Source organism: Thrips palmi, unplaced genomic scaffold, assembly GCF_012932325.1.
Source record: "Thrips palmi isolate BJ-2018 unplaced genomic scaffold, TpBJ-2018v1 HiC_scaffold_16, whole genome shotgun sequence".
In the NCBI taxonomy this organism is placed as follows: domain Eukaryota; kingdom Metazoa; phylum Arthropoda; class Insecta; order Thysanoptera; family Thripidae; genus Thrips; species Thrips palmi.
The window spans coordinates 15744515-15760003 of record NW_023144625.1 but is presented as its reverse complement, the minus strand read 5'-3'; the positions used below and the strand labels follow the sequence as shown (position 1 = coordinate 15760003).

The 15489-nt window shown below is 62.0% G+C and overlaps 2 protein-coding genes across 3 annotated transcripts; one reads left to right on the top strand and one right to left on the bottom strand.

Moving 5' to 3' along the window:
* Positions 1 to 85: 85 nt before the first annotated feature.
* On the bottom strand, positions 86 to 2070 carry LOC117643036. The gene is made up of 2 exons (XM_034381674.1): positions 506 to 2070; positions 86 to 437 (listed from the first exon to the last, which is right to left on the bottom strand). The coding sequence occupies exons 1-2, from the start codon at positions 2068 to 2070 to the stop codon at positions 86 to 88; spliced, it is 1917 nt and encodes a 638-aa protein (XP_034237565.1).
* Positions 2071 to 6202: 4132 nt separating this feature from the next.
* LOC117642816 (tyrosine-protein kinase receptor torso-like) lies at positions 6203 to 15184 on the top strand. 2 transcript variants are annotated; one of them, XM_034381383.1, is made up of 18 exons: positions 6203 to 6405; positions 10547 to 10687; positions 10774 to 10797; positions 11139 to 11220; positions 11308 to 11462; positions 11549 to 11693; positions 11777 to 11866; positions 12002 to 12075; positions 12150 to 12315; positions 12392 to 12576; positions 12648 to 12786; positions 12878 to 13005; positions 13079 to 13289; positions 13381 to 13605; positions 13707 to 13814; positions 13893 to 14190; positions 14279 to 14416; positions 14506 to 15184. In XM_034381383.1, the coding sequence occupies exons 2-18, from the start codon at positions 10550 to 10552 to the stop codon at positions 14642 to 14644; spliced, it is 2445 nt and encodes an 814-aa protein (XP_034237274.1). In that variant the 5' UTR covers positions 6203 to 6405; positions 10547 to 10549; the 3' UTR covers positions 14645 to 15184. The 2 variants fall into 2 exon arrangements, with proteins under 2 accessions (XP_034237274.1, XP_034237275.1); XM_034381384.1 differs by lacking the exon at positions 6203 to 6405 and adding an exon at positions 6590 to 6843.
* Positions 15185 to 15489: the final 305 nt, after the last annotated feature.

The window sequence follows — 15489 nt, the reverse complement described above, 5'->3', positions numbered from 1 at the left end:
GACACGCCACGCCCATCACATGGAACCTTACACGGATACCGCGCGCTCAAATGAGGCGTAATCCCTTTTGAGTTGGTTCGGGCCTTCAGGCAGTCGTCGAGTTGGAACCGCGCTGTGCGTCGAGGCCCGCCTCGCCCATGGCCATGCCCATGAAGGGCACGGCGACGTTGTACATGTTGGGCAGGACGAAGACCTTTTCCAGCTGGGCGCGGAGCTTGCGCTCGATGAGACGGCACAGCAGGGCTTGTCGCAGAGTGCGGTTGCCTACCCTTGGCACGACCACCAGGCGCAGGCACGGCACGCCGCGGAAGCCCAGCCACACGCGGTCCGAGGGCGGCGGCGGCACGTGGAGCACCAGCGCGCCCTCCAGCGCCTGCAGCTCCACCGTCAGCACGATGTCCGTGTCGGAGAGCGCGACCAGCGCGGCCTGGAAGAACCTGCGCGGTAGGGCAATGGGTCAATGCACAGCTGCACGCTGCTCCTGCCCAAGACCGTCAAGACGAACCTGCTCTCCGTCAGCCTCCTGAAAATCTTCCACGCCCCCCGCTGTTGTTGCGGGACTGCCCGGGCTGCCGCGGCGCCGGCGTCCGGTCGGAGGCCTTCCTCGTCTGGATGCCGGAGTTCCTCATCTGCGTCGGTGTGCGGCTGCACTTGGGGCTGCTGCTGCTGTACCAGGTTGAACCGCGTGGTGATGACCATCTTCGTAACGCCCCGATATCGGACGCCCAGGTCGAGCCACAGGCCCTGTGCATCGAGGCGTGGGGGCGCGGCCCTGTCCACCTCGACGGAGGAGGGCCTGCAGAAGAAGTCGGCCACGACGGGCTGCTTCACAAAGGCGGGTATCTTGACGGCGGCCAGGCGGCGCTGCAGGTGCGCGCGGACCTGTCCGGCCCAGCGCGCGCTGCGGCAGACCGTGAAGAGCACGCGGCTGGCCAGCGCGTTGAGACCGCGGTACGCTGGGATGTCGCCGTCGCCGCCTTGCTCGTCGCCCTCGTCGTCCAAGTAGTGCCGCAGCGTGGCCACGTAGTCCTCGAACACGGCCTCGTCGTCCAGCGGGTGCTTCTCGCCCACCGCCCTTCGCAGCCGCCAGAACCACTCTTCCTTCTGACGGGCCGTGCGAGCCAGCAGCAGCAGGGTGGAAGTCGACGAGGCCGTGGCTCTTAGCGGAGCGGCGGTTGCGGACGTGGCGGGAGCCTCGACGTCGTCTTCTTCGGTCAGAGCAATCAGCTCCTGGGACACGATGCGCCCGAGCAAGCACTCTTCGACTGTCTCCAGGTCCTCTACGTCGTCGGTTAAATCGAGGAACTCGTCAGAGAGGTCGGACTCGTCAGGCGTAGCGCCCTGGGCAGCTTGTTTCTCGGTCGCAGCGGCCTCGATCTGGCTCTCAAGGACACCTATTCGGGCCGTTGGCGTGAGGGTCGACGATGACGGTCGCGGGCTCGGCTGTGGGTCGGGTGGTGCCTGGCCCAGGGCCACGGAGCCCGCAACAACCGCCACATGGGCCGATGCCGCCGCCAAGGGTTGCACCTCGTGCAAGGATGGCCCAGCGACCACGGCGACTTCCTCCACCTCCTCCACCACAGCCTCTGCCGCGTCCCCAGCCGCCTTTCCCGTGGCCTCCTCCTCGGCCTCCACCACGTCCTCGGGGGCCTCAAACACGGCGTCCTCTAGGGTGGCCGTGATGCAGATGGGGTACTTGCGGCTCCACTGCTTGTGGCCCACCACGCCGTGAGGCCGCAGCGCTACGGCGCCGCCATGCAGGTGGTAGCGTCGTCGGTAGGCAAGAGCGGCCCTAGCTCGCCGCAGCGACGCCTCCTGCTCGCTCCACAGCGCCAGGCGCGGCACCCTGGGGGCGGCGGCCGTCCTGCTGCCAGTGTCCCCGACGGGCCCGCTGCTCCACACGCTCAGGGTGCGGCCCTCTAAGCGCACCAGCACGGGTCTCGGCCCCTGCTGCCCATCCTGCCCCTGCTGGGCGGGCTGTGAAGCCGCGGCCTCCGCCGTCGAGGTCTTCCTGGAGACGTTCACGACGCTGGGGCGCGGCAGCATGGGCTGCGGCGCGCACTCGAACATCCATGTCTCGAACGTGTCTCCTAGATGGAACTGCCGCCTGTGCGAAGTACTGTCAGTAGTATACACAAAACACGCACACCGCGCTCAAATGGCGACGCAGACGAATTCACGTGGTACCTCGCTAGCCATTCCCCCGCGCCACCGCCCTTGCCCTTGTCCTGGGTGGCTGGCCAACGCCATGGGCACGGCCAGGCCGGCGGCGACAGCTCGGCCTGCATGACCACCACCAGCACGGCGCCCAGGGCCACGCAGGCCGCGCACGCCGCTGCCAGGCCGTCGTCGCCGAGGTCCTCGCCGACGCGCTCATCGCTGGGGAGGTTCCGTTGCCGCTGCTGCACGTATAGGTAGCCGGCCAGGCCAGCGACGCCTGCGAACAGGAGTCTGAGCAGCGCGCTGCCGACCCACGGTGTCGCGGCCTCCGCGTCCTCGGAGCCGTGACTCGGACGCCCGTCCTGGCGGTCCTGGCGCAGGCAACGCAACAGGCGTCGTCGGCGAGGTGCTCCTTGGGGACGGCGTCGCACCCGACTGGTGTTACACGGCGGTAAGGTGTGCCGCTCAGACATTCAGCTGGCCTTTGGCTGGCCCACTCTGGCGGCACTAATTGCTCCACGCATTGCTCCTTACCATATTCATCGCGGCCGTGCCGACAGGGCGACGACTGCGACTATGCGACGCGCCGGTGCCGCGGGAGCACCGCCTTGTTCGGACTCATCGCCGCATTATTGGATTGGAGTTGGTACAATCAGGTTGCCAACTCCGTGACGCCATGCCGGCCATGCCGCGAATCGGCAACCATCGCTTCCCCAGCACGCGCCGCCCCACGCCGCCCCGCTGCGTCACAGGCACACAGGTCGGGCCCCGCGGCACCGCGGCCAGCAAATCGCTTTGGCCGCAACATTTGTGAGTCAATGCTCCACATCGCGCCGCCTTGCCCTGCCCCTCTTCGCGTCTCGCCGGCGAGCGGGGCGAGCATAGAGTGTCCACTCGTCCTCGCCGCGGTGCTGCCTTGGGGCCCGCTGCGCCGGCGGGGCTCCGGTGGACGGCGGACGTCCTCCTCGCGACGTTCGGCGTGCCTCAGGGCTCTGGCAGCCCTGGCCACGGCCCTTCTCCGTGTGAAAACAAAGGGCTGATTTTAATGATATCGATTCTCGTGGACACCTGCCCCGCCCGGCCCCGCCCCCTCCGCGCGTTCGCGTTCGCGTCAGCATTCGCCCCTGTCATTTGACCTCGAGCCTGTTTTTACTCTGTTTGCGTCCGCCCTTCGGACCCTTCGGGCCCTTCGCGTTCCCTGGGCCTTGTCTGGGCTGGGCACAGGGCTGGGCGCAGGGCTGGGCGCAGCCAGGCGTCTCGGAATAATTTCATCCCGCCTTGATCATGCTGGCCCGCCATGGCGCCGCCCCGCCCCGCCCCGCCCCCGCCGCGCCTCACGCACGTTGGCGTCCAGGTGCGCCCAGCAAGAGCCTTTCCGAACAGTGCAGTCGCTCTGTCTCCCCGACTCTCCTGGTTACTCAGGACGCCCCACGAGCACGAGAGAGACAGAGCACTGTTTGGAATGCCCGCACGTTCCGGAGTCCTTGGCCCTCCCCTGGCCACTACCCGTACCCGTCCGGCGCCTGTGCCCTACGCAAGCACTTCCAGTTCCGCGGGTACAGTAGTGGCTCGCAATCTATTCCTGTCAGTGCACTGTACATACGCGGCAGAGTCGCATCTCGACGGCTCGCAAGTCCAACCGCGGCAGCCCGTCGCCCTCATATGGATGAGGATGAGGTCAGGCAAGGTCGGGTGTATGTGCGTGTATGATTTCAGTGATTTCAGTCGCGAGCGACCGCCACCCACCCTTCGCTACCAGACTGTCTGGGTGCCTGCACGGCTTTCTTTTTCAGCTTTTCTTGGGGGCGGGGCTGATGTAGGCAAAGGCGAAACCCCGCTCCACATTTCTCACCAGACCAAAGACAAGCCCCCTGAGATGGGTAGCCGCCGCCGGGCGTCCGGGGTGTCCAGGGAGCCTGCACCGCAGTGTATACACAAGACCTTATTGTGGAATCCACCCCTGCAACTCCCCCGACGGCTACACATTGTAGGGCTAGACAGGACAGCGGTCCAGTACAGTACGCTGCTGCCACGGCACCACGGCCATCAGAAGGCCGCCCCGCTGCCCCGCTGCCCCGCCAGCTGAAGGGAGGAAAAACGGACGCGCCACTGTCGCGCGTCGCGCCACCGTGTCGCCCAGCGTCTCTGCCGGACCGCGCCGGCGTTCCTGGAAAGGAAAGATTATGTCCCTTTTCCGTTTGCCTTTCTGTGCCTGGTGGCCTGGTGCTTGGTGGGGTGGGGGCCCCGCCGGCCCCACCGCACTGCGCGCAGGCCGGCCGGCCACTACACTGCCGCCACGCCGCCACGCCCGGCCCGGGTTGACGTTCGGCTTGTTTTACCTACCGCGGCCTTGGCCGCCACATCGCGCACGGCCATGGCCGCCCTGCGACGCTCTGCGCTGTCCTTCTAGTCCAGCGGTTCCCAACCTTTTTCGGTTCGCGACCCCAAATTTGATACAAAAAATTTCCGCGACCCCCAGGAAAAATTTCGCGACCCCACGCGACCCCTCCTTTAGCATGCCTTTGATACAAAGTGCGATAAAACGGCCACAAATGTCTTTGAAAAATCGTGTTTTGGGCCGACTTTAAGCAGCCACTGCGTCTGATCCGAGGCGGTATTTCGTCCTCCCTCAACGGGCATTTGGTCTTTGGACCTTCCTTTAGCATGCCTTTGTTACGGAGTGCGATTATCGGCCTAAGTTTGGGAGCAGTATTGTCTCAAAGTGGATCAAAATGGCATTCAAAGGCATTTTATACTGTTTTCATCAACTTTGAGACAATACTGCTCCCAAACTAAGGCCGATAATCGCACTCCGTAACAAAGGCATGCTAAAGGAAGGTCCAAAGACCAAATGCCCGCTGAGGGAGGACGAAATACCGCCTCGGATCAGACGCAGTTGCTGCTTAAAGTCGGCCTAAAACACGAGTTTTCAAAGGCATTTTCGACCGTTTTGATCAATCGCCCGGCAGAAGAACACGAATAGGGATGCTAAATTACCGGTAAAATTCAACGTTACGTAAAAAACGGTAATTTACCGTAATTTACCGTAAAATTGGTAATTTTCGGTAAAATTCGAGTTTTTGGCTGATTTATCAAATATTCATGTTTTCCAATGTATTTAAAGTGTATAAAGGGTTTTTTATGGATATGACCGTAAATCGACAAAATTTACGAATTAGCAGATAGGGTCAATATTTATTCAACCAATTTCAATTTTACAAGAAACCCACTGAGATTCCAAACGCTATAAGTATAGCACGTATGGTGCAATGCACTGAGATATCGCACCATACGTGCATATGCCATAGCCATATTGCACCTTACATGCAATGCATCCCAAAAATGCCCTATGCTTATGCATGGGAATGGGAAGGCAATGCAAAAGCATTGCACCAATTGACGATATACTTAAAGCGTTTGATTTTCAGTGCCGTCGTACAGAAAGACCGACGAGCAAAGCGGCGGTGTATTCCCCTTCAGCACGCACAGCCTTCTTGCTAGCTAGCTAAAACTCCGATGTGGACTGTTTCACAAGGCCCTGGTGGTGAAGAGCGGTCGGTCTGAATCCGTTACGATGGTAATATGTTACACTTTGCTTCTATTTGAGTCCCGAGTTCATTTAATTTACAAAAACATGAACTAAGGCCAAAAATCGAATTTTACCGTTAATTACCGGATTTTCGACGTCGCGGTAAATTACGGTAAATTACCGTTATTTACCGGTAATATTACCGTCCTTCGCATCCCTAAACACGAAGTGCAGCAAGGTGCAGCCCCCCTGCGGACTGGAAGCGCGCTAAGTTCCGGCCGTCCGGCTGTGTGAGGCGGGGTGGGCGTTCCTGCTTGCTGCCCTTCCCCCTGCTTCGCGGTGCTCGCGGCACGCTGCGCCGTCCTGCCGTCCAGTCGGCGGGGAAGGCTAGGAAAGGCGGCTCGGGCCCAGGGCGGGCTGGGCGGGCCGCCGCGCAGCGCGCGCCACTGGCCCGGCCGGCACCGGCCGGCACGGCAGTCTTGTCAGTCCGTAGTCTGTCACCGGAGAGGCAACACCCCCCGATACCGCGTGCCACCCGAGCGCCTCCCGACGCACCGGCTCCGCGTCGCCTGGCCGCCCCGCCCCGCGCCCCGCCTCAGTGTCGCCAGTGTCGTGATCCACCTGCCACCTCGCGAGTGCACCGTGCACACCGTGCACCACCCAACCTGGCTTCCGAACTGGAGTGCCGGCGGCACTCTGGCCACGTCTACTCTTTGGTGAGCTTGTCCTTCTGTCATCTCTAGAATCCTTCGGCAGGCGCGGGCAGCCGTACTTCCCTGCCGGGGCGTGTGCTATCTCCACCGCCCCGCCCTGCCCATGCACAGGTGGTGCTGTACTCACGTACGCGCGCCCCCCTCCACGCCGCGCCTCGCGCGCTGAGGCCGCTGAGGCCCAGTCCGCGCTCCGCGCCGCGTGCCTAGCGCAAGTGCCCCAAGCTCTCTCCCGGCGGTGTAATGTTACGCGCGGCATTTGTTCTGCGCCTCCTCTACCTGCCTGCCATGCCCGGCCTAGGACTTGGCCGAGGGGCGCGCCAGTAAGCATGACGACGACGGTCATCTCGACGATCAGCGCGACCAGCCCACGGCGGCGCACGACCACGAGCGGGAGCGGATAGCCCACCTTCGTTACGGCCGTCAAGGAAGTCGCGAGTCAAGGCAAGGGCCGTCTTTCGCGCCAGTGCCCTCACCCCCGGCCCGGCCCAAGGCCATGTGGACTTAAACCCCCTCCCCTCCCCTCCCCCGGGATGTAAACGCTGAACGCCACCCTCGTTGAACATGCACGGCGCCGTGCCTGTCAGTTTCGCGTGTAGGGACGTAAGGACGCCGCCCACCCCGCCTCGGCCGCCTCGCTTATCGGGCCGAGTAAATCCGGCTGCCTACCGGAGACCGTGCTAAGAGTGTCCGCCCGCCCGAGCGCGTCGAAATGCCCCCACCCCCTCCTGCCCCGCCCCCGCCGCCCCCGCCGGCGAGAGGGAGAGTGGCGCCCACGCTGAATGGGCCCAGCGCGCCGCGGCTGCCGTGGCCGGGCCGCCCCAATACCCACCATGTTGACCACTTTCCCGCCGGCGTGGACGGCGTGGTGGAGTACACTGTAGTAGGTGACGCCGAGGGCCCAACAACGCGCTGCTATGCTGCGCTGCTACGTCGCTACGCCACGCGGTGCCGCCGCCCCGTCAGTACCGCGTCACGTGTCGCTGCGTCGAGCTACAGGCTGATTCCGAGAGTCGTTTTCATCGCTCTGTCTCTCTCGCAATCATAGGGCTGCCTGAGAGAGACAGCTACGAAAACGACCCTCGGAATCAGTCGGCCGGGGCTGCTGAAGCCCGGGCTGGCGTGGCGATTATGCCAATTAGAAAGGGGCGGCTTTGGCCATGGCGCCATGGCTTTAGCTCGCTCGGGGGCTGAAGGGGGATGTAGGGGGCTGCGCCGCTGCGGTGGCTGCTGCTGCGGCTCGCTGCGATAACGCGTGGGGCGGGGCTGTAGGGGGCTGTAGGGGGCTGTAGGGGGCTGTAGGGGGCTGCGCCGCTGCGGTGGCTGCTGCTGCGGCTCGCTGCGATAACGCGTGGGGCGGGGCTGTAGGGGATGTAGGGGGCTGCGCCGCTGCGGTGGCTGCTGCTGCGGCTCGCTGCGATAACGCGTGGGGCGGGGCTGTAGGGGGATGTAGGGGGCTGCGCCGCTGCGGTGGCTGCTGCTGCGGCTCGCTGCGATAACGCGTGGGGCGGGGCTGTAGGGGGATGTAGGGGGCTGCGCCGCTGCGGTGGCTGCTGCTGCGGCTCGCTGCGATAACGCGTGGGGCGGGGCTGTAGGGGGATGTAGGGGGCTGCGCCGCTGCGGTGGCTGCTGCTGCGGCTCGCTGCGATAACGCGTGGGGCGGGGCGCGGCACTCTGTAATCCTGACGTCCCGACCAACCCTGCAGGCAGGACGCATACACTAGCAGGTTGCACGCGCTTGACGGATACCCTGTCCCTGCCAGAGTCTGGCATAAACCGACCCTTCAGGCTGATTCCGTGGAAGGCCCCTCCCTCCTCTATCTTTCTCTCTCGCACGGTGCGCTCGGTGCGAGAGAGGTGGACTGATGCCTGCACCGCCACTGTGCTACGCTGTGCCGGGCTGGGGGCTGGCCAGCTTCCCGGAAGACGCTCGGCCGCCCGGCTGGAGCCGAGCGCGGGTAAGCGGGCGAGCGACCAGAGCGAAGCGGACTTAGCCGCGCAGGGCCAGGTTGATTGGCTCTCCAGAGGGATTGGCCGCTGCCCGCTCCGTCCCAAGCCAAGTTTTATTCACTTCAGGGCTCCGGCCGCGACGCCGCGTCGGGCCATTGGAGCATTGGAGCGACTCTTCCGAAAGGCGGGACGGGACGTCCTTGGGCCCGCGAGGCCGCGAGGCGGCGGCGCGTTCAGCATCAAAGCGAACTTCGGTACCTAACGACGCCGTGCTCAGAGACCCGCACCAGTTCCTCCTTGTTATATCCCCCCGCGCGCGCGCCGACTTGAAAGAGGGCGGGGCAAAGAAATCGATGCTGAAATAAGGAATGAAGAATGAAATGGAAATGCGTTAGTAAGGGTGCCGCGGCCTGGCGGCCTGGCTGGCGGCGCGCGGCGAGTGTCTAATTATGCTTGAAATCGGCCCTCCCCTACGCGCTGTACCCTGCGTACGCTGTGTACCCTGCAGCCAGGCCCCGACTTTCCTGTTCGGCTCCCCAAAATCAATGTTGCCCCCAGCTGTATGGCGAGCCGCGGCGTGTTCCTCCGGTGGGGCTAGAGGCATCAGTGATGATGCAAATGGCTCAACTCCGACGCCGCCACGCCCGAGGCACGGCGAGGCACGGCGCGGCACGGCGACCGAGTAATCCGTATGCATATCGGATTAGTGCCCCCACAATGTAGAGCAGGGGCCACGCCGCGCTGAGCGATCTGCTCGGCGCAGGGAGATGGTTTGTGCAGCCATGCGTCGTCTTCGCCCCCCACCCCCTCCTCCCCGCACTGCTGCCGGCCCGGAGCTGTCTCGGCCGCGTCGCTTCCGAGTCGCCACTCCACGCCCCCGCGACGAAAGTAGGTCAGGTGTCCATCCCGCTGAAAATCAGAGCGACCTAGCGAAGCACTGCGAAGCTAACGCGCCAAAAATGCCACTTTTGAAGGAACGACCCGCGTAATGGTTTCCAGGAGGTCGCCGAGCCCGAAGCCCGCAAAGCCGGGTCGTGTTGGGACTTTGCGGAAAACGTGCTTGAAAGGGCCTGGCCTGGCTCGGCCCGGCGCGGCGAACTGGCAACCTGTGGAGGTGGCGAGGCCGTGGCGAGGCAGTGCAGGCACTGCGCGGGGAAACCCCCGGTGGAGCCCGGCAGACCGACGGCCCGACGGCCTGCTGCTCCACGACCGAAAGTTGTGTTTCGCCCCTCTCTCTGTCTCTCTCTATTGCTCTCGCTCCCCCACCCTTACGGGACGACCCATGAGTGCGACAGAGACAGAGCGATGGAAAGACTCTGTCGAATCGCTCGGCAAGGCACCAAGACCGCCTCCACGGTGGATCCAGAATGGAGGACGCAGGGCGAAGATGGCTCCTGGCCTGTGCGACCGCGCTATGGCGTCCAGTGATAGCCGCGCGACGGCGTGGCGGTCCGACGGCGGGGCGTGGAGTCTAGCACGTCAAGGCGGCCTAGGTGGTCAAGGCCTCCCCCGGGAAGCTGCGCTCGCGGACGTGACGCCGGCGTGTTTACCGCGCCAGGACCGCGACAACCGCGCGTGCCGGGAGACAGCTTGGCCCTTCCGGGCGTGCTGGCGCGGCGCTGCTCGTCGAGGCCGCAGGGCGCGAGGCGCGGGCAGGCGGACAAGCCCAACTTCCCCCAGTGAGTAGACAAAGTGCGTGTCATGTCATGACCCCCTCCGAAATGTTTTGGCTGGAGCTATAGAGCCATCCCTGCGCGCGGCGCCGGCGCGGTCCGCGGGGTCGTCCGCCGCTCCTGGCCGCCGCCCGCGTGCCCGCCGTCCTCTGTGTCGCCTAACGCTGCGTTGCATTTCATTGACTCGCGAATGAGGCGATTAGTGAGCCGGGCCTGGGCCTGGGCCTGGCGCCCTGACCTTGGAGGGCCAATATGTCCAAGCCGGCGGCGGGCCGCGCCAGTGATCGCGTACGCCCTGCCACGCCCCGCCACGCCGCGACGTCAATATTCATGAAGGAGACCGCGTGGTGGCCGTAGTGGCCGTCGGGGTGACGACCCCGGCCCGGCGCGCCACCGCGCGGCTGTCGCGGTTTCGTCATCTCGGCCGGACTGGCGCAGCGGGGGCCTCCCCGGCTCCCCGAACCCCTACCCTGGTGCCGCGGTGCCGCGCTAACGCCGTGCTCTGCTTGGTCCTTGTCCCACAGGCGATGCCCGGGCTGGCGCCGCAGGTGCCGCTGTTGCTGGTCATCCTAGTGCAACTGGTCCAACTCTCGGCGGGGCAGGAGGCCGCCGTGGACCTGGCCCTCCTCGCCCAGTGCCAGGCCATAGCCTGCGAGCGGGGCGAGGTAAGTCTCTACACTTGAGTTTTCATTTTTTTTCAAATCAATCAAACGAAACGCTTTAATATGGCGTTGTTTCTTTCTTTTCGCAGTGTGATTTACCGACAACTTGTTGTGTAAGTATCCGACAGGTACATGTGTTTTCCCCTAAAGCAGTCCGAATCACCATGGAAGCACACTGCACGCTGTCCCGGTCCGCGACAACCAATGAGAGCGACCGCTTTTGGCGCCAAAGTCGAGTGCTGCGTGGAGAAGCGGCAAAGCGGCTCGGAGCGCCTGCGGGGTCGAGGATAGGCCGCCCGGTCGGCAGCTCTGTCGCGGTGCGGCGTCTCCGCTCCGGCAGGGGCCCTCCCCTTCCCTTCCCCTCCCTCGTCTCTTGATCTCGCGGACGACGGTCTTCCAGTGCCCCGCCCCACCCTGCCCCGCTCACCCAAGCACTGTTTCTTGCTTGCTGCAGACCCCGCAACTGCCCGAGGAGTACGACCAGGCGATCTGCAGCCCGGTGTGCGAGTGCGCCCAGGCCGGCGCCCCGCAGGATGGTACGTCACGCGGCCCGGTACGGCCAGCCTCGGCAACCTCACCGCCTCGATGATGGTGCCTTTTCACCTGTGTGGCTTCCGTTTCAGACCCGGGTTCCTGCGCCGTGCTGCCCGCCCCCTCGCTACACTGCCACCAGGACCGGCTGCTGAGCGTGCGCTGGGGCCCCGCCGGCCTGCCCGCCACCACCGTGTTCCTGCTCGAGATGAAGGTGGAGGGCGGCGACTGGCAGGCCGCCAACCTGGTGAGGAGGACTTCTAGGGCTGCCCGACCGTCGAAAGGGGATCGGCATGGAAATAGCTTGAAGTGGAATTGGTTGTGTACTTTCAGACTCGCCGGCAGATCGGGTACGTGCGCTTCCTGCAGCCGGAGACCAACTACACCTTCAGGGTGACGGCCTTCACCCCCCAGGGCCGGCAACGCCACTGCATGTCGCCGCCCAGCGACTGGCTGAGCACCCTCAGCGAGGACCACGGTGAGGCTCTGGTTCAAACCACTCTACCCGACTTTCAATGAAAAAAGTTTAAACGAATCCTCTCTCCTCTCTCTCTCCCGCAGACCCGGGCATGCCCTCTCCGTTGCGCCTCGACTCCATCGACTACAGGGAGCGCTCGGGGCGGGCGGTGGTGTCCTGGTCCGGAGGCAGCGGTATGTATATCGCAGAGGTCCCCTCTCAAATAAATAAAGAAATAAAATATCATCATTATCCGCGCTGTTGGGCGGGCCTCCACTCCTCCAGCCATGACCCTTACACCGTTAAAACCTGTCCTCTTCGTTCTCCAGACCCGGCCTGCCTGTACGCGGTGAGGTGGTTCCCCCGCAATGACGCGCGCTACCGGGACTACGAATACTTTGTGGTAGGTTTCCCTTTCTGTTTTTCAAATTTTCTAGAATATCGTGCACTATGAAACCGTGTGGATGTTCCTCGCAGTACGAGAGTCCGATGAAAGCGACGGAGCTGCTGGACCTGGACGAGCGCTACAACGTAAGGGTGGCCGCGGTCTCGGCCAACATGGAGCGCGAGTCCAACCACACCGGCCTGTACGTGTCCACCAAGACGTGCCTGGAGGCCAACCACTACAACCTCTCCATCTGCAGTACGTCTCTCTCTCTCTTTTCTTCGGCCCTTCGGCCCCGACGAACGCCCCTTAATGTCGCCACTCGTTGCTGCAGAGCCCCCCGCCGTGGAGAACGTCAAGGTGTCCGTGCTGCGCGTCAAGTCGTCGGCGAAGGTGCGGGACGTGATCGTGGACCTGTACGTCAACTGGACGCGGCCCGTCGCGGACCCCGACATTTATCGCATCTACGTCAAGGACCACTCCGTGGTGGGCATCAGGCGCACCGCGACAGCTCCAGGAGTACGTATCTTGAAAATGCTTCTTTTTGCCAATTTGGGAAAGCGTCCTTGACGCCTTTGACTCCTTTGCAGAACGCGACCAGCGTGGAGATGGCCGACGTGGGCGTGCTCCCGTCCTTCGTCGTGGAGATCTGGGCCGAGTCGGCGGGCGGCGTGGGCCCCAGCGTCCTGGAGCTATGTCCCGGGGTGAAGCCTGAGCCCGAGAGCCAAGGTAGTACACTGTAGTGCACCAACCAACGACCATGCTGCTCTTGGTTCTTGGAGCGTTCCTTCGATCCCCGCTCACTGTCCGTGTGTTGCAGGTGGCTGGGTCGCCACGGTGTTGGGCCTCGTGCTCGTGATGACCATCCTGGTGGCCTTGTTCTTGTTCGCGGCGCGCCGGCGGGCCAGGAAGGCACGCATCAAGCGCGACCGGAACAAGACGTTCGAGGTAAAGACAGACGAGAGTGACATCGACTTGCCCGCACCCGCCAACCGCTAACCGTCCGGTGTTGCTTTTCCAGGACTTGGACCGCAACCAGAAGGTGCCCGACGGCGGCCTCCTGGCGGTGCCGGGCGGCGCGATCGGCGTGGAGCTGGAGGGCTGCCTCATCGCGTCCTCCTCGCTGCTGCTGCTCGACACCCTCGGCTCGGGCTGCTTCGGCACCGTGTGCAAGGGCGTGCTCACCTGCCCCGACGGCAAGATGGAGGACGTCGCCGTCAAGAGGCTGCGAGGTGCGTTCGGGAAGCGGGACAGGACATCCCTTCGGCGGGACGGGGACGACTTGCGACCTTGGTGCTGACGGCGAGCTTTGACTGCCCACAGATGCCGCGACGCCGGAGGAAAAGGCACGCTTTGCAGAGGAGATAGCCCTCATGAAGAGTGTGGGCCAGCACAAAAACATCGTGTCCATGGTGGGCTGCTGCGTCGACAGCGGGGTCACGCTGCTCGTCGTCGAGTACTGTGCGCTCGGCGACCTGCAGAGGTTCCTGCGCGAGGCGGCGAAGGCCATGAGTGCGGACAACCTCACGTACATCTCGCTGTTTCACAGTAAGTGCGGCCTCCGTGTGGGTGCAGCAGGGTGCAGCAGGGTGCAGCAGGGTAGGCTAGACAAGCCCCGTCCTTGTTTACGAACGACCAACCTTTTTCAGGCGACTGTGACAGCGATTCTTCCCCCTGCTCCTCGTACTACGACGGCTGCACCAAAGCGAAGCCCCTCACCGCCGTCTCCAACGCCACGTACGGCCTTAACCTGGCAGGTGTGCTTCTCGTGATGTGACCTCTGGTCTGATTTCGAAGTCACAAAACGGTGTGTCATTTTCTTGTTTTGTTTGCAGAGCCCAATCCATCGGGGCATTCTGGCCTGCGAATTTACGCCAAAGACCTGCTGGCCATAGCGCGCCAGGTCGCCATCGGCATGGAGTACTTGGCCAGCATCCGGGTGGTGCACCGAGACCTAGCCGCCAGGAACATCCTGGTGTGCGAGGACAGGACCGTCAAGATCTCCGACTTCGGGCTGTCTCGCGACATCTACGAGCAGAACGTGTACCACCAGAGTGGCTTTGACAAGGTGCCCATCAAGTGGATGGCCATGGAGTCCCTGCTGCATCGCGAATACACCACGCAGTCGGACGTGTTAGTGGCACCATTTTTTGTTTCCTATTTTATTTCATACCACTTACTGCAAAATGGCAATCAACCCCCTTTTTTCTTCCTTCCCTAGATGGTCTTTCGGTATACTGCTATGGGAGATTGTGACGTTTGGCGGGTCCCCGTACCCTTCCATTCCCAACAGCGGGCTGTTCCAGGTCCTGCAGCGAGGCTATCGCATGGACAGGCCCGGCAACTGCAGTGAGGAGCTGTAAGTACTGCAAGCATGCTGCAAGCTGGAGAAAGCCACAGGCACCATCCATGACAACAGAAAACTATGACGGAAATTTTCACTTTCAGGTACAAAGTGATGCGACGGTGCTGGATGGAAAATCCGTTAGAACGACCGACATTCACCGATCTGAAGAAGAGTTTGGACGACCTCCTCCAGGCTGCAGCGGGAAGTGACGGCGCTGAATACCTCCCGTTGTTCTCATAAACAGTTTCATCCTTTTTTGGGGGTTGCAGTTAACTTGTCGATTTATGGTTGTATATATATTGTGTATGCCTATAGACGCAGGACCAAAGCAAAAACGACACCTGAGGTAGGAGTCGGGCAGAGTCATGACATGCTCACAGATTTCAAGTATTCTATGTTTTTTGTGATATTATAGGTATTTTTTCGTAGATTTTATCTTATATTTTAAGACCTTGGAAGTACAAATATAGCTGTAAATATATTATTAAGCTTCTAGCATTTAAAGCTAATTTCTCTCACATAAAAATGTGCCAATTGTTCTATTTTGACAGTTATATCAGATCTCTGGTTAAATCATCTTTAGCCATTACTTTTATACTGATAACTCTAAATGACATTAATGTATAGTACACTCATATGTCCATGTTGTGAGTGTTTGTAACTAAAACCAAAGCTTTTCACATAAAATGCATTTATTTGAGCCACTTATACAAAGTATGTATGATGTTGGCATCTTAATTTTAATTTGTTTGTATTAAGTCAATAAAACTGTATGCCTCACCAATGACTTTATTTCCCCCTTCATCCGTAGTAAGCTTCAACTTACCACGAGACTAGTCTCGAACTTACTTGCTCTGTACTGGGAACTGCTTCTAGAAGCCTTAGTTTTGATGTTTTCGGGTGCGGTTGCCAAAGCGCAGAACATGAACATGGAAGGCTAGACCAGAGATGGTTCACTGCCGATTTAGGACCGTCCAGACCGCGCCAATCTTGCTTCTAGAGGGATGGAAGCGGGGGAGAGCGGAGACAGTGGAGGGGATCTTGGCTTGGCGGGGCGCACTACTAGGGAAGCGGATGGGAAGGCA